Raw genomic sequence first — 16,178 nt, forward strand, 5'->3', positions numbered from 1 at the left:
AAAATTAATCTTTTTAATCTCTGAAATTTAAGAAAATTATGTTTTAGTCTCTTGAAATGTCATTAGAAACTTAGGTTACCTGATAAACATGCAACAAGTTTTTTACATGATAGCTCCTTTTGGTTTTGTATTCTTATAATCAAATATCCTAGCGTTTTTTTTAATATTCATTCAAATTTGGATAGAGATTTAAGTTTTTTTGTTTTTCAAGTTATAAGGAGTAAAAAAAATAATTTTAAATTTGGATGATGAAAATTAAACTTACTCCAAATTTAAGGAAATAAAACATATTTAAGGTTAAACTAATGATTTTTATAACTTAACTTCCGTATAAAAAAAAGATTTAATTCCCGTATATTTTTTTTATAGTACGAATTGATTTTTGTTGTTATCATGTCTGCTAAGTCTTGGGTTAAGAAGGCATGCCTTAAAAAAAAGCTTAAGAAGACATAAAATTTAGTATTATTCTAACCGTTCTATACATGTTGTGTTACTTTTAGTATTTATTTTGGACCCTGTTTCACCAGCCTCATCTGCGAAACCACTTGCAACCCTGCACATGCGCCTGCCACCTGAGCCTAGCTTGCTGCCCCTGACCTCATGCTGTGTCACCAGTTTGACTGGCGAAATAGCTCATGATATATTGCAAACGACAATGGCGAAATACCCGCCACGTGTCGCTCCCATGCACGTTTCGCTAGCATGCATGGCGAAATGGGTTTAAAACAGACCCCCCTTGAAATTTATTTTGAAACAGACCTAGTTTGGAAAATAGTTTGTAAAACTAACCCATCTAGGTCAATTTGCCAGTAGGACGTACATCCATCTTCTTGCTTTGCTTCCATTTTGGCCAAATATTTGTGTGCCAAATTTAACAAACCATTTTTTTTTAAGGAACTTAACCAACCATGCTAGTACTTCATAAACTTAACCAAACTTTGTAACTTATAAATAAGTTTCGTATATAAAATTCTTTTAGACGTCCCTAAAATCTAAGGACATCATTGGTCTGAAAAAATAAACATTTTCTATTTGTATTTCATATTTTATTAACTTTATTGATAGCTATAAAAAAGCTACACTACACTTTATTGTAGTATTACTTAATTTTTTTGTTTTCAAGGATTCGGAAGTAAACGACAAACGCAACAAAAGAGAAACTATACTCTAAATGGAAGGATGACCCTAAATGTAGACATCCACTATTGCATCAAATGAATGCCAAGAGCTTCTATTCTATTTTATGTTAACCTCCACAACTTGGCTTTTCAACAAATACATAAGCAGTAGGTTACTAAACCAAAAATTAGAGAATGAACGGGAAAATTAGAGTTTTTGAGGCCAAAAGCATTTGGCATTTGGCACGATAAATCTTTTCTTTCCAACTAACCCATCCAATTTGTTCTCCCTTAAAAGTAGAATCGGTTGTTTTATACACAGCCAAACTATTAGTAGTATCATAGATCCTTATGCCAGAACTGGGTAAACGGTGCAACTTAACACAACACTCCCAAGTAAACCGATACATACATAGTATTATTATTCTGTGTGTATTTCCAAAGTAGTTTGGACCCAAGTGATAGGTATTTTGGGATCCTAACTCCATTGGGATTGTGGTAAAAAAATGTCTAACCCAAATGAGAAGGAACGATTTATAATAATTCATCAACCTGAGAAGTAGTTACTACGAATTAATGGAACATAACGCAATATAACAGTGACAGTATGTTATATTGGGAGTAAGAAACTGAACAGGCGAAAAGAAAAGAGAAACATAACATTAACAATAAGAAAATTGTGAATTTCCCTTAAACTCGAATATTTTATAGCAAAAAGTACATTCCATAAGCGGCAAAGGATGAGAGAAAAAGTTGGGTATCAGAAGACTACGCGAAACTGGGGGGCGTTAGACTGAATGGCGGGGAGAATCTCCTAGTGGCAGGGCTTGAGGTCTTTGAAGACGAGGCAATAGCCGGTGAGCGTGACCTGGTCGTTGGAGGCGACGACGGAGCTGAACTCGAAAATCGAGACGGTGGTGTTCGGGGGACGGGGAACCTCCATGGTGTTGTTCATCCCTGGGGCCTCGGTGAGGGGTTTCATTGCATTTGTGTCGTTCGACTTTGGAATAGAGGACAAAAGTAAGCATTGTTTACCTCCAGAACATGGCTTCCTTATCATTCACAAACTTTAAACCTCGTTCTAGATCACCAGGAAAGAGAACCAAGGCTATATCATCATTGTGTTTGCTAACAACAATCTCAATAAAGAATTCCTCTGATATAAGAACAACTCCATTAAAACCAATCTGACAACCACAAAAACTTTAGTTTTTTAATAGCTACTGATTATGTTCCTAGTTATGGTGATTTATAAATACTATAAAAGGAATATTGCAACAAAAAAATATATTTATTTTTCAATATGTTATGTTAAAACTTTTCTACTAAGAAAAGACACACTACCTCTAGAAGCATTTCACGGAAGGCATAATAGTGGAGCGCAAAGAACACAACTTCAAGTGGAGCAAGACTAGTGAGAGAACTCTGGCCGCTGACACAACAAGAAAGTAATGAGTGACAAGTACAAGCTGTACTGCGAATGATAAAGTAGGATATGCCTATATGCTAAAATTTCTATCACGAAGCATGCCAAGAACCTAGTAGCCAACTATACCAAAAGCATAAGCCATAGCGTAAGGCACATAAATGGTTTATATGTCTAAGTAAAGTGTCCCCACAAGAGTCCTTTTTATTTAAAACATAGATAATACACAGAAGTACCTTCCCATATCCTGAAATTTAACTTCTATTTAGAAGAATGAAGATATCAAGGATCGAGTTCTGGACTAAGATGTAATTATAGAGGATTTCATACCTTGCCATAAGCTAACTGTTTCAAAATCATAAACTATTGGGTGAACGTGAAGGACATAATAGTTTTTATGTCTAACAATGCAAATCATATCTCATCTATAAGTATGCCAGCCCCTCTACGACTGACTAGTTAAACAAGAAGCCAGTAATGTGAGAATTATAACAAAGAATTTGACATATCACACACATGCATTATTCCCTAGTTTGGGCATTGAGAGTTAATTCACATAGCTGTAACAGTCAAGGCATGTAAACCAATGCAATACATAACCCAGTAATTGATTATTGGCTCTTGGATATTTCTTTGAGAACAAAACTTAGATACAATATCATACGCATCAAAGATGGCTACTGGTATTCTAGCAAACCACCACTACTGTTATGACTGTTGTCGTGGCTAGCTCTGACCAGATCACCCCATTGCAAAACCTCCCAGACCAGGACATAGCAACCAACTTGGACTTTTGTTAATGTAATGACCTATGACCTCTTCACCTGAGATGGGTATCCAACATCCACACACCCACCTTTTCCTTTGAATAGCTTAAGAGGCCAATTCATTGCAAACCAAGGGGTCACAAAATGGATTCAGATATTAGGGGTGCAACAAAATGGATTTAGATATTAGGGGTGCAACCCGACAAACTTGCTCTGGGATTACCCTTCTAATGTTTCCAATAGAGTTTGTCAGATCCAAACATCGATGGACTTTTTGCACCTACCATGCAGGGAATTGGGGCAGTGAAGTACCTTAACACAACTTACTATTATAGGAGAAGATTGGCTAATAGTAATTGGCCCTTTCCACCTATAGTATATGTATATGACTCCAACATTCATGCTTTTTTTCTTGATTTTTTTTTTAGGTTTTTCCGGAGGTTCAAAATTATGAACAATCGCAAATAATGGCTCTTGTTTTAATTTCCAAGACAAGAAAAGGCAACTCAAATAGGATATATAATTTTGGGTGCAAAATCCTTCTTGATCTCAGCTAGAAAAAAGTGAATCGCAGATCCATCCATTCACCAAATATTTATATTCGTAAGAAAGGATTGATCCATGTGTCATGTGAAATGCTATCACAACATAACAAACATGAAGAATATGGAAAGTATAACTATCAATCACAATTACTCATGACAGAATGATGAGTGATTCAACAAACAAATTCCAAGCGAGGTTTCTGAAACACATGCGATTAGCACACAAGGACATAGAAAATAGGGAACTTTTAGCAATCATCGCACACAAACGTGTAAAGGAAACACACAACACCATGTCCTTGAAAATTTGAAAAATTCCTCTGGGTATAGCAATGAAAAAATAATGAATACTTAGTTACCTTGAGACACCATTCTTAGAAGAAACTGTCATTGTTAAAATTGTCTGTATCGTCATCCAATTATTATAAGTTATCTTCTGAATTATTTTAAAAAATAATAAATTTATCAATCATAAATTATTATTTAAATTATTTTATATAATTAATAAACTTAATAAATTGTGTTTAGATGACCATATAATTTATACTAGAATGCATAATTTATTTTCTCTAATAAAAAATAATTAATAAGAATTAAAACTAAATCAACAAATGAAAATTATTAACTTATAATAGCTTCGGGTTGGGGTTGGGGTTTGTTCCCCTTTCGCCACCACAGTAAACCCATGCTTGGCCTTGCTTTGTTGTTGGCAACTTCCCCTTTCGACGGTGTACAGAGTGGGAATCCTTGCAGCCCTTAGATCGCTCAAGACCCGCTCCGTCATCGGCCTCATGATCACCGCCTCACACAACAAAGTCTCCGATAACGGAATCAAAATCGCTGACCCAAGCGGCGGCATGCTCTCTCGGCATTGGGAACCCTTCGCCGACGCCCTCGCCAACGCCCCTTCTCCCCAACGCCTCCTCCTGGTTAGTTTGCTTAGCACCAACAATTTCTTCCCACACTAGCCTTTTTGTTGAAACCGTGTTTGGCGAATGTGGTTATGTACAGTTGATAAATGAATTCGTGGAGAAAGAAGGGATCTCGGTGGATGGGGACTGGCAAGTCGAAGTGCTTTTGGGGAGAGACACGAGACCGAGTGGAGATGCTTTGCCTCAAGCAGCTAAACAGCCATGAGCAAGGTTTTAAATTTCAGTCAATCTTCCCGCGGATTTTGAAGTCTTCATTTCACAATGTTTATCGCGTCAACCATTCCCGACCCCGAAAACCACCATTTCCGTTTCCGAAAAGAACCGAATGCGACGAGTCTCTGCTTCTACATTACCTATCCAATGGGTGGCACGACGACGCGCGAAACCTCCTCCAAAATTCCTCTGGAGGTGACCTCCACTCGCGCGTTGTTCGCTGGACCTCGCTACTCTCCAACTTCTCCCGCCACGGTTTCGTGACCGAAGCTCGCACACTCTTCGACATAATGCCCCACAGAAACCTCGTCTCTTACAACGCCATGTTGTCCGCGTACCTCCGCTCCGGCATGCTTGACGAGGCTTCCCGCTTCTTCGACACCATGCCGGAGAGGAACGTCGTGTCTTGGACTGCACTGCTCGGTGGGTTCTCCGATGCCGGGAGGATCGAAGATGCGAAAAAGGTGTTTGATGAAATGCCTCAGAGAAATGTTGTTTCGTGGAATGCGATGGTGGTGGCGTTGGTTAGGAATGGGGATTTAGAGGAAGCGAGGATTGTTTTTGAGGAGACTCCTTATAAGAATGTGGTTTCATGGAATGCTATGATCGCGGGGTATGTTGAGAGAGGGAGAATGGATGAGGCAAGAGAATTGTTTGAGAAGATGGAGTTTAGGAATGTGGTTACTTGGACTAGCATGATATCTGGTTATTGCCGTGAGGGAAATTTGGAGGGGGCTTATTGTTTGTTCCGGGCTATGCCGGAGAAAAATGTTGTTTCTTGGACTGCTATGATTGGTGGCTTTGCTTGGAATGGCTTTTATGAAGAGGCATTGTTGCTTTTTCTTGAGATGTTGAGAGTTTCTGATGCAAAGCCCAATGGTGAGACCTTTGTTTCTCTTGTTTATGCTTGTGGTGGTTTGGGTTTTTCTTGCATTGGCAAGCAGTTACATGCTCAGTTGATTGTTAACAGCTGGGGGATTGATGATTATGATGGTAGGTTGCGAAGAGGTCTTGTTAGGATGTACTCTGGGTTTGGTCTTATGGACTCTGCACACAATGTGTTTGAAGGTAATTTGAAAGATTGTGATGATCAGTGTTTTAATTCCATGATAAATGGTTATGTTCAGGCTGGTCAGCTGGAAAGCGCTCAAGAGTTGTTTGATATGGTACCTGTTCGGAACAAGGTTGCATCCACCTGCATGATTGCTGGCTATCTTAGTGCCGGCCAAGTACTAAAGGCTTGGAATTTGTTTAATGACATGCCTGATAGGGATTCCATTGCGTGGACTGAGATGATTTATGGGTATGTGCAGAATGAGCTCATTGCTGAAGCCTTCTGCTTGTTTGTTGAGATGATGGCTCATGGTGTTTCTCCTATGAGTTCTACATATGCTGTTCTATTTGGAGCCATGGGTTCAGTTGCTTATCTTGATCAGGGGCGGCAATTACATGGTATGCAGTTGAAGACAGTGTATGTATATGATTTGATTCTTGAGAACTCTCTAATTGCAATGTATGCAAAATGCGGGGAGATAGATGATGCATATAGGATATTCTCTAACATGACTTACCGGGACAAAATTTCTTGGAACACCATGATCATGGGCCTTTCAGATCATGGGATGGCCAACAAAGCTTTAAAAGTGTATGAAACTATGCTTGAATTTGGAATTTACCCAGATGGCCTTACATTCCTTGGTGTCCTGACAGCATGTGCTCATGTGGGTCTTGTTGATAAAGGGTGGGAGTTATTTCTTGCCATGGTTAATGCTTATGCTATTCAACCTGGTTTGGAGCATTATGTTAGTATTATCAATCTTCTGGGCCGAGCAGGAAAGGTGAAGGAAGCAGAGGAGTTTGTCTTGAGGCTACCAGTTGAACCAAATCATGCCATTTAGGGAGCATTGATTGGAGTATGTGGGTTTAGTAAAACAAATGCAGATGTTGCTAGGCGTGCGGCCAAACGGCTGTTTGAGTTGGAACCTTTAAATGCACCAGGTCATGTGGCCCTTTGTAACATATATGCCGCAAATGATAGGCATATTGAGGATACTAGTTTAAGAAAAGAAATGAGGATGAAAGGTGTGAGGAAGGCACCCGGATGTAGTTGGATATTGGTGAGGGGGACAGTTCATATTTTCTTCTCAGACAACAAATTACATCCACGTGTTTAAGAGATAAGGGTATGAAAGCTTCAGAGCAGGATTACTTTGAACAGCTTTCAAGCTCATTCAGGTTAGTCCAATCCTGATATTCTTGTGGTAGATGAACATTGCTTCATGTTGTTCCTTTCTTTTGTTGATTTTTAAATCATCACTGAGCACATCCTTTTAGGGTCATTGTGTGATTGGATCAGGTGCTTAGTGGATTTGATCCCAGCTGAAAAATGTAAGTTTGATGGGGTGAACAACAAAGTGGTCGTGGATGGAGCTAATGGGGTTGGTGGAGTGAAACTTAAAGATTTAGGGAAATTGTTGAATGTTTTGATTATTGAGGTTCGGAACAGCAGTGAAGATGGAGGTGTACTGAATGATGGAGTTGGTGCTGATTATGTGCAGAAAGAGAAGGTTCTTTCAAACAACTTTGGTTCTAAAGACACTGGGATAAGGTGAGTCTGCTGATAATCTTGTGTTAGAAGTGAAGTTCATGCAGGCATGCTGCTTGACATTTCTATACTAATATGAAATTATGAAGTGTATATCTGCATCCCAATAATATTCCAATAAATAAGTTGAGATTTTCTTTCTAACAATTTAATCAGTCTGCAATTCTGCATGGTTACCCCAAACCAGAGCCAGAGTTGAATGTTATGTTACCTCAAACCATAAGAACTTGAACTATGCACTATGCAAGTTGAGAATACACAATTATTCTGGCTGCTTAAATTGATCCATGACCAAATAATAATGATAATAATCTTAAATTGATCATTGGTCCAAAGCCTCAAAGTGGATTCCATGTCATGGCCGATGTGGATCAAGAAATTTCTCGTACCAATCTTTGTGTGCGCTCAATATATGCATCTTTTTTAAACGGAGAGATGCTTAAATATTTGTGTATATTATAGGAAGGCTTTCTTCCTACCCTGGGAATAACTAGAATTATTTTTTTTGGGTGCTACAAACTAAAAAGTATATATATTAGAAAATAATTGTTATCCCAGTGTATGAAAATCAATTCATAACAGAAAAATTAATGGATTTTTCCTTGATATGACCGTGTAAATTACAAGGTGCTATATGGAAACATGGAGAGGAACCTCAGCAATTTCGTTTTCTTGTCCTTCCAAGGAACTGAAGGGAGTCTGCTCCTTCTTTTGCATTGTGTCCCCCTATAATATGTACCTTGAAACAAATTACCTAAATTTGATTGATATTATTCATGCTTTTTATTTCAACATTATGTGATGGCTTCATGGCCAAGTGGGAACACTAGAAGATGCCTACATGTAGGGTTATTATATCAAAGTGCAGAAGGGCCTAACTTTTCTCCTATTACTGCATATATATTCTCACATTCAGAACAATTGAGTCTTTGGTTTTACGCAGCTGTTAGGTGTTCAAAGGTCAACTGGCTCTCACATTCAACCTGACTCTAGCTTTGGTTAATGCCATTTGAGTAGCATTAGAGTTTCTTAAAGCATTTTTCTCTCAAATTTAAAAATAAGCCACCAGAAGCTTGTCTGCTTAGGGGAATTGAGTCCATACCAGGATTTCACCTATCTGGAAATATCATTTCTATTTTGTCAACCAAAAATATTAATAGATCATACAAAAAAAAGAAGAAGAAAATATTGCAGTTTTGAAAGGTCACAAAGTGATTTTCAACACCATGTACTCGAGTATGTGCCTTGTACTCTAATTAAACGGGTAGCTGAGAAACAATTACATTTCTCATTCAGATTTCAGAATGTGAATTTTTCTTGTTTTTGTAATGCTTGTCAAAGTTGGTAAATTGACCAAGTTCTCTATAAATAGTAGAAATGTGATTCGTTCCATGCATCACCTAAGTGTCCTTAATCTCCACTTGATCTCTTGCTTTCCCCTTCTTCACATATGGCGCTTTATCTTTTCTGTCTTCTTCTTGCTATCACCTTGATTTTCATGCAAACTCTGGCAGATACTTCATGCACTGATTGTTCATTCATTCTTGGGCAGCATATTATCCAAATTCTAAAGAACGCGGAACAGATGGCAATAAGTTAAACTGATAAGACGATATTGAAAAAAAAAAAAAAACTTAAACTGTTATCTGACATGTTCTTGTTGAATTCATTGCAGTTGGTGCATGTGGGTTTGGTTCCTTTGGTGCTACAGTCAATGGTGGAGATGTATCAGCTGCATCTTCTCTTTATCGAAATGGTGTTGGTTGTGGTGCCTGTTACCAGGTGAGTACCAACTGCTGATTAAGCTAGCTACCATTGCTACGTTACGTTTGAAGAGAATTAATGCCATAAAATTTATGTATATGGCTAGCCGTAAATTGTGGTTATAAGCCGTAAACTTATATGCAAGTTAATTTTCAAAAGAAAAAATGAACCCCCCTCATTTAGTCCCACATTGGAAAATATTGGGAAAAGTTTCCTCTTTATAATTATTATTCTGCCATCGCCGGAATGTGTTCGTTAAAAGGAGAGATGATTGGCAATTTTTTTTTCTTACCACACCATGTTTTTGACCCATATTATGCCATATTATATTATTATGGGATTATTTCTGCCATTTGGTTCGCACAAGTAATTCTTAAACAGCTCTCTGTAACTACTCATCACTCATGAAAAGTATCTAAAGTTTGAAACTAATTTATTAATCTCAAGTTATACGATGGACTTTGGTCAATAATCAATAGGTGAGGTGTACCAACAGTGTATATTGCTCAGAAACTGGTGTGACTGCAGTTATAACCGACCAAGCTTCAAGTGATAACACTGATTTCATTCTTGGCAAACATGCCTTTAGCCGAATGGCTCAAACCACTGATGCAGCTGCTTCTCTATTAGCCCTTGGCGTGGTTGATATTGATTTGAATATACATAAAAAAAACTCTCATCATCATATAACCCATTTTGCATCAATATTTGCCTTTTTTTTTACTTAACTGAGGCTTTTATCTTTCTATCTGTCTCCAGTGTTGCATGCAGCTACCCAGATAAAAACATAACAATCAAGATAGATGAGAGCAGCAACAACCCATATTACTTGGCTTTTGTCATTTGGTATCAACAAGGAAGGAGAGACATAACTGCTGTGCAGCTCTGTGAGGTAGTATCTATCTGCCAATTAACTCCTTTGTTTTGTGATAACTAAGTTACAATTTTGTTAAATTTTTAGACAGAATTAACTCAATTTTTTAATCTGATAATTTTAGTAGGAAGGACGTAGGTAAAACGTTTACTAAATTATATTTTCAACTAAATAACAATTGCTTGCTATATTGAAATCACTAGAGATCAATCACCCAGCTTTTTACCAAACCATTGGAAACTATCCCTTTCTTTTATTACAAGTACAAAATCTCAATTGAATTATAAATTTATAGTACTATTAGTTGGGGGAAAGCATTGAAGATAACCAACCCCTTTAACATTGGGAAACAGTGCCAGTGCATAGCAATGGCAATTAATGACAGTAATTTCTTTACTGTGTGCAGACTCAAAACTTTGTGTGCAAGTTACTAGATAGAAGCCATGGGGCAGTGTGGACTACTACCTCTCCACCGAGTGGACCCTTTGTCTTTAAGGATGTTGTTTAGTGATGAAGAAGAGGGAGAAGAAACATGGGTTGTTCCTGTTAATAACATACCCGGAGACTGGAAGGCTGGTGAAACATACGATTAGGGGTGCAAGTGAACCAATAGAGAATTTAGCAGCAAAACAAATTCATTAATATGGCATTACTATTATGATTTTATTTTTCTACGAATAAGTAGTGATGGCATAGTAGGGCAGTACATACTATGCATGTCACCCAATTCCATTGTATTGAAGTAATTTTTTCATTTTTACATCTCTAATCATACAAATTTAATAACAATGTTGAAACGACTTGACAGATCACTTGTTTTTTTTTTTTTTTTCATGTAGCATTCATTTGTTGATACTGAGCCACTGGACTCGTCATATTATTAATAATATAACTCAGAAGGTAGACCAGAGAGAAATGTCGTCATTGCTTCAATGCATCTCAGTATGGAAACCAAGATAAACGAAATGAGTATCAATACCTTGAGATCAGAATTAACATCTGCAAAGAGAATTAGTTAAAAATTAACGAGACAACGAATTTTATTTTTAAAATCTATGCAACATTCTTAGAACACTGATTAGGACTTAGGAGAATGAAGCATTTTCCAAGTCCACCAAGTCAGGAAACAACTTGAGCTTTTAGTAGAGTTCTTTGACATGGTTCAGAACTGCTCAAGTGCTTCATCTTTTTCCACCCCATTGATCTAAACAAAGTTGAATTGGGCATGTTAGAGATTAAAATCCAGCCATTCATGGGCCTCTATCTACAACCTCAGCTTTGTTGATTGACAAAAAGGTCACATTTTCCATCCACTTAGATACCATAATTGAAATTATTGTCTCCTTCAAACTCTGAATTCGCTCACCTTTCTGTCCTGTGTCACCCCCACAAGCTCCCCTTGCATTGCCCTATAAATTAGCAGTATTTATAGTGGTAGTTATATAGAAGTGTTCCCAATACTTAGCCGCCTGAAATTATAATTTATTTTACATTAAAAAAATAAATATACACCAATAATAAATAGAGAAAAATAAGTTTGTGTATCCGGTTATGCATTTTTAAGCAACAAAATTTTTCTTTAATAGTACGAAGAACAAGTATTCATATCGAGACCAATATTTGCTATTTGATAAATGGAACTCTAAAAAGTAAATTCAAATGTCTAAAACTAACTTAACTTTTATAGGAGTGGTGTATGATGCATTTTGACTCATGTAAATGCTTCTATTTATAATGTTAAAGAGAGATGGATTTAAGTCTTCTTTCAAATAAAAGAACGGAAAATTTTTATTTAAAATGATTTCATATCTCTCTTTATCTTTATAAAAATAAAAATTATTTCATATCTTTTATTATAAGAGATTCACAAAGATCATTCATAATTAATCACATGACTCAGTATGATAATTAATCAATGATGTGATTCTGATATGTAATAATAGAATATTATTCTTATTTTATGGACAAGTTACACATTTATAAAATAGCACTCCCTTTTGTATGTTAATTATATTTTTTGGTGTTTTAGCAAAAAATATAATAATATTGCACTAAAATATTTATTTGATTAAATTAAATTCTCTAATTTAATTATCAAATAAATTATTTTCTTTTGCAAAGATTAAAACATTAGTTTGTGTGTGACCCTGTGAGTTCAATACTAAACCAATAGTAAATTAATTATAATTAGGCATTAGGTGTCCAAAATTAATATATAACAAATAGTTTGTTAATTATTTTAGTAATCTTAAATCAAAGAAAACTATTATATTTCTTATTGAGAGCTTCCTATTGACATATCAAGGTAATATTAACTATTATGCATACTTAATTAAGTCAGTTCAATGGTGACATCCACTGATCCACATATACATCATCTATATATAATGAGATCTATTAATTTTTATCTAATAAAAATCATTACATATATATTGATCTATCTGAATTATTGATGTCTTATTTATAATAATCTTATTATCAATAACAATTTAGATTAAAATTATAAATAAATTATTTATTATTATTATAATCTTTATCATAATAACAAATCTCTAATTTTAATAAAAAAAAAACTTGTTAAATTAATAATTTAATAAAATAATAAGTATGATAATAAAATAAAAATAATTTTTATTAAAATTAATAATATAATAAATGAAATCTTATACATACATATTTATCCCACAAGACAAAATATCATCAACCTTCTTATGATCATCGATAGAAAACCCATGATCCCACATGAAAACCGTGATCTGTTAAACTTACTCCTCAATACCAAAAACACATGATAGACTCAGGTCAATCATCATAATGGTCAGAATAGTAATTCAGTGAGGTGCAGCATTTGTTGTCATTTTCTTTGCCCTGATCAATGCAAACACATTGAAACTTAAAAAATAGCTGAGAAAGTGGATCTGATCACCTGATAAGTGTTGTCAAATTTGTCATTACTGATCACCCAAGAACACCAGCTTGTACTTTTCCAAGAGGCGCCATTTTCACTGATGCCCCCAACATAGCACACCTCAACTCAACAAAACGCCGCTTCTCATTCAGATTTCCTCCATCCTCTCCATTATGCTAAACTTATCTTTGTTACTGTAATTTAACCAAAAATCTAACTTTTGGGGGTGCACTACTTCAAACAAATTTATTTTTTCTATGTGTTGATTTAAAATAAGATGAATAACATTAACTTTCACATACATCAATTTAATAATATAAATTTCTTATTGTAATTAAATATAAAAAATATATTCAATCAGTTAACGAGTATACATATATAGTGACAGTCTTAGTTAATCCAAAAACACTTAGCAATTTCTTTTCATATCTTCACTGTACATATATACTACTGGAAAACTCATAAGTAGTAATTGAGCCAATAGTTTGCCAGATATTTGCTCGACATTTATTTTACTTTTTTTCTGAATCCCTCTTCAGCCTTCATGCTGTTTGTCACAGTTTTTCTACAGCAAGTCGAGAAGGAAAAGCAATGAATAATGCTTTCTTTTTCAGTACATAACAAACCAAACCCTTCAAATATTTCTTTTTTTTGGGTACAGATTACTAGTGTCTTTCACCGTAGATAATCCTAATCATGCCAGATAAGACCACTGTGAACCGTCACAAATGTGCTTCCTCTAATGGATTTTCTATTCATTTGGAGGTTTTCTGCGGACAAAATTGTCATCTCTACAGTTCTTGACATCGTAATATGTTAGTATGAGTGGGAATTAATGTTTGAGATGAGAAGGAGAAAGAGTAGAGAGTTAAATATAGGAGGTTTTGAGAAAGAAAGAGGTTGCTTCTGTTTAATGTTGAAGTACTTTCCCGTGTCTTTGAATATGAGCCGTTATTGCAACAACATATGGCGCGTGTTTTCGAAGGTTGACGGAGTAACGACGTTAGGAAAAAGGCTGTGGCCGTTAGACTTCACGGCAGAATCTACGAGGAAGTTTCAACCCTGTTGGGAGGAAGTTTCAACTTTCAATAGTTGCCGCAAATTTATATTAATTAACTATTATACTACACCTCAAGGCTCAAGCTCCAAGGTTCCTTTAATCTTTGTATAGTGTATTTAGCTTTAGAATAAAGAAAAATTTTAAGGTAAAGGTAGGTATCCTAACGGGTAAGACTTGATTGCAATTTACTATATAATAGGTTTAAATATGTGTTTGATTTTTAATAAATATTTTATTTTTTTTGTTTTTAATAATTTTTTATTTTATATTGATTTCTTAATAAAATAATAATTTTATTTTTAATTTTTGACACTTATTTTTAGTTTATAATAAATTAATAGATTTTGTATTTGTTCATTTATAAAAAAAATCATTTATTATTAGTTGAGACTAAAACAAAATTCGTTAGGAAATAAACACAAAATTCATTAATTTATTAAAAATTAAAATAAAATATCAAGGTCTAAAAAATAAAAATATTATTTTATTAAGAAACAAACAAAAAAATTAAGTATTTATTAGAGATAAAAACATAAGTCTAAATAATATTCGGATTTAAAGCAACTGAGTGTATGTGCTAAAAAAACTGGGTGTATAATTATGTAATTTATTTGCTATTTTTGTATTAATTATGATACTCTCAAATAAAAATATCTAGAAAAAGAATCTTTTTTAGTTGACTGTAAAGAAAATTCTAATAGTGCACTAATTATATTTATTTTTAATTGTAATGCTTTCTGAAGTTGGATAACTTTTTAACGAAAAGTCGAAAATCCTTGAGAATTGAGATGTTTGATATGGATAACTTGTTTTAATTGCACTTGTTTTTAATTGGTTATGGTTCTACTCCAAAATAAGTAAATCCAAGGGAGAGAGTTCCATCTTTTGTTTTGTTGTGTTTTTTAATTTTTCTTTAATGGGAAGTTTCTTCTAAACCAAGTCAACTGCCCTTGTTGCTCTGAAACACAACAGGCTTGACTGTTTCTTTGTGGACAACGAAAGGGATTTACGGATCAACTTGACCCGTAAGCCTTTTATGGAACAATACGGATCAACATGATCCGTAAAAGTCTTACGGATCAAGTTAATTCGTAAAAAGCTTACGGATCATGTTGATCCGTATTGTTCCGTAAAAGGCTTACGGATCAAGTTGATCCGTAAGAACTTAAATGGCTTACGGATCAAGTTGATCCGTAAGACTTTTACGAATCAAGTTGATCCGTAAGGCTTTTACGAATCAACTTAAATGACTTACGGATCAAGGATATTTTTGTCATTTTACCTTAAGTGCTGGGTGCATCAACAATAATGCTAGGTGCACCTAGCAACACCCGGAAGCTTATTAGTTTGAAGACTATTACTCATGTGTTTTTTGTTAAAATCTCTAACCCGATTTTTTTTCATACCCCACCATGTTTTTGACACAGTATTTTTGGGTTATTTCTGTCATTTTTGGTTATCAAATGTAATTCTTTGAAACTGATCTATTATCTCACTAAGTTGTACTTTGGTTGGTCAATATAATCAACAGGTGAGGTGTATCAACGGTGCCTATTCACTGCAGTTATAACTAATCAAGGTTCAAGTGATAGCACTGATTTCATTCTCTTAGCAAACATGCCTTTGGCCGGATGGCTCAAACCACTGGTGCAGCTGCTTCTCTATTACTATTAACCCTTGGCGTGGTTGACATTGAATATAAAGGCTAACATAAAGCTCTCAGCATACGATATTATAACCCATTCTTTCCACGCACTGTATACATATCCCCACTGTTGCTGGAATCCCACAGAGCGCTCTTGGGTGTGCCTTAGACAGCACTTGTTAGTGTTGTCTTAACAACAACAATCTTATCTCACTAGGTAAAGCTGGTGAAGTCGTATACATGAATCACACGATGTCATTCAATTCGGTTAAAAATCAAACTTTCAAGAAAATTACTAAGTCATGAGATCTCTCTTGATAA

At 35.2% G+C, this 16,178-nt stretch overlaps 1 protein-coding gene across 2 annotated transcripts; it reads left to right on the plus strand.

Annotated features, from left to right (window-relative positions):
• The first annotated feature begins 4,509 nt into the window (after positions 1–4,509).
• LOC102662400 (pentatricopeptide repeat-containing protein At1g32415, mitochondrial) lies at positions 4,510–11,051 on the plus strand. 2 transcript variants are annotated; one of them, XM_041015846.1, is made up of 6 exons: positions 4,510–4,785; positions 4,868–7,236; positions 7,336–7,609; positions 9,282–9,388; positions 10,130–10,262; positions 10,651–11,051. In XM_041015846.1, exon 2 carries the CDS (start codon positions 4,875–4,877, stop codon positions 6,897–6,899), a length of 2,025 nt encoding a protein of 674 aa, XP_040871780.1. In that variant the 5' UTR covers positions 4,510–4,785; positions 4,868–4,874; the 3' UTR covers positions 6,900–7,236; positions 7,336–7,609; positions 9,282–9,388; positions 10,130–10,262; positions 10,651–11,051. The 2 variants fall into 2 exon arrangements, with proteins under 2 accessions (XP_040871780.1, XP_040871783.1); XM_041015849.1 differs by having other exon boundaries at positions 7,358–7,609.
• Positions 11,052–16,178: the final 5,127 nt, after the last annotated feature.

This window comes from Glycine max, chromosome 1, assembly GCF_000004515.6.
Source record: "Glycine max cultivar Williams 82 chromosome 1, Glycine_max_v4.0, whole genome shotgun sequence".
NCBI lineage: Eukaryota > Viridiplantae > Streptophyta > Magnoliopsida > Fabales > Fabaceae > Glycine > Glycine max.

Excerpts from the sequence above, each read along its gene's own strand:
- LOC102662400 (XM_041015846.1), top strand. The coding sequence starts at position 4,875 with ATGAATTCGTGGAGAAAGAAGGGATCTCGGTGGATGGGGACTGGCAAG.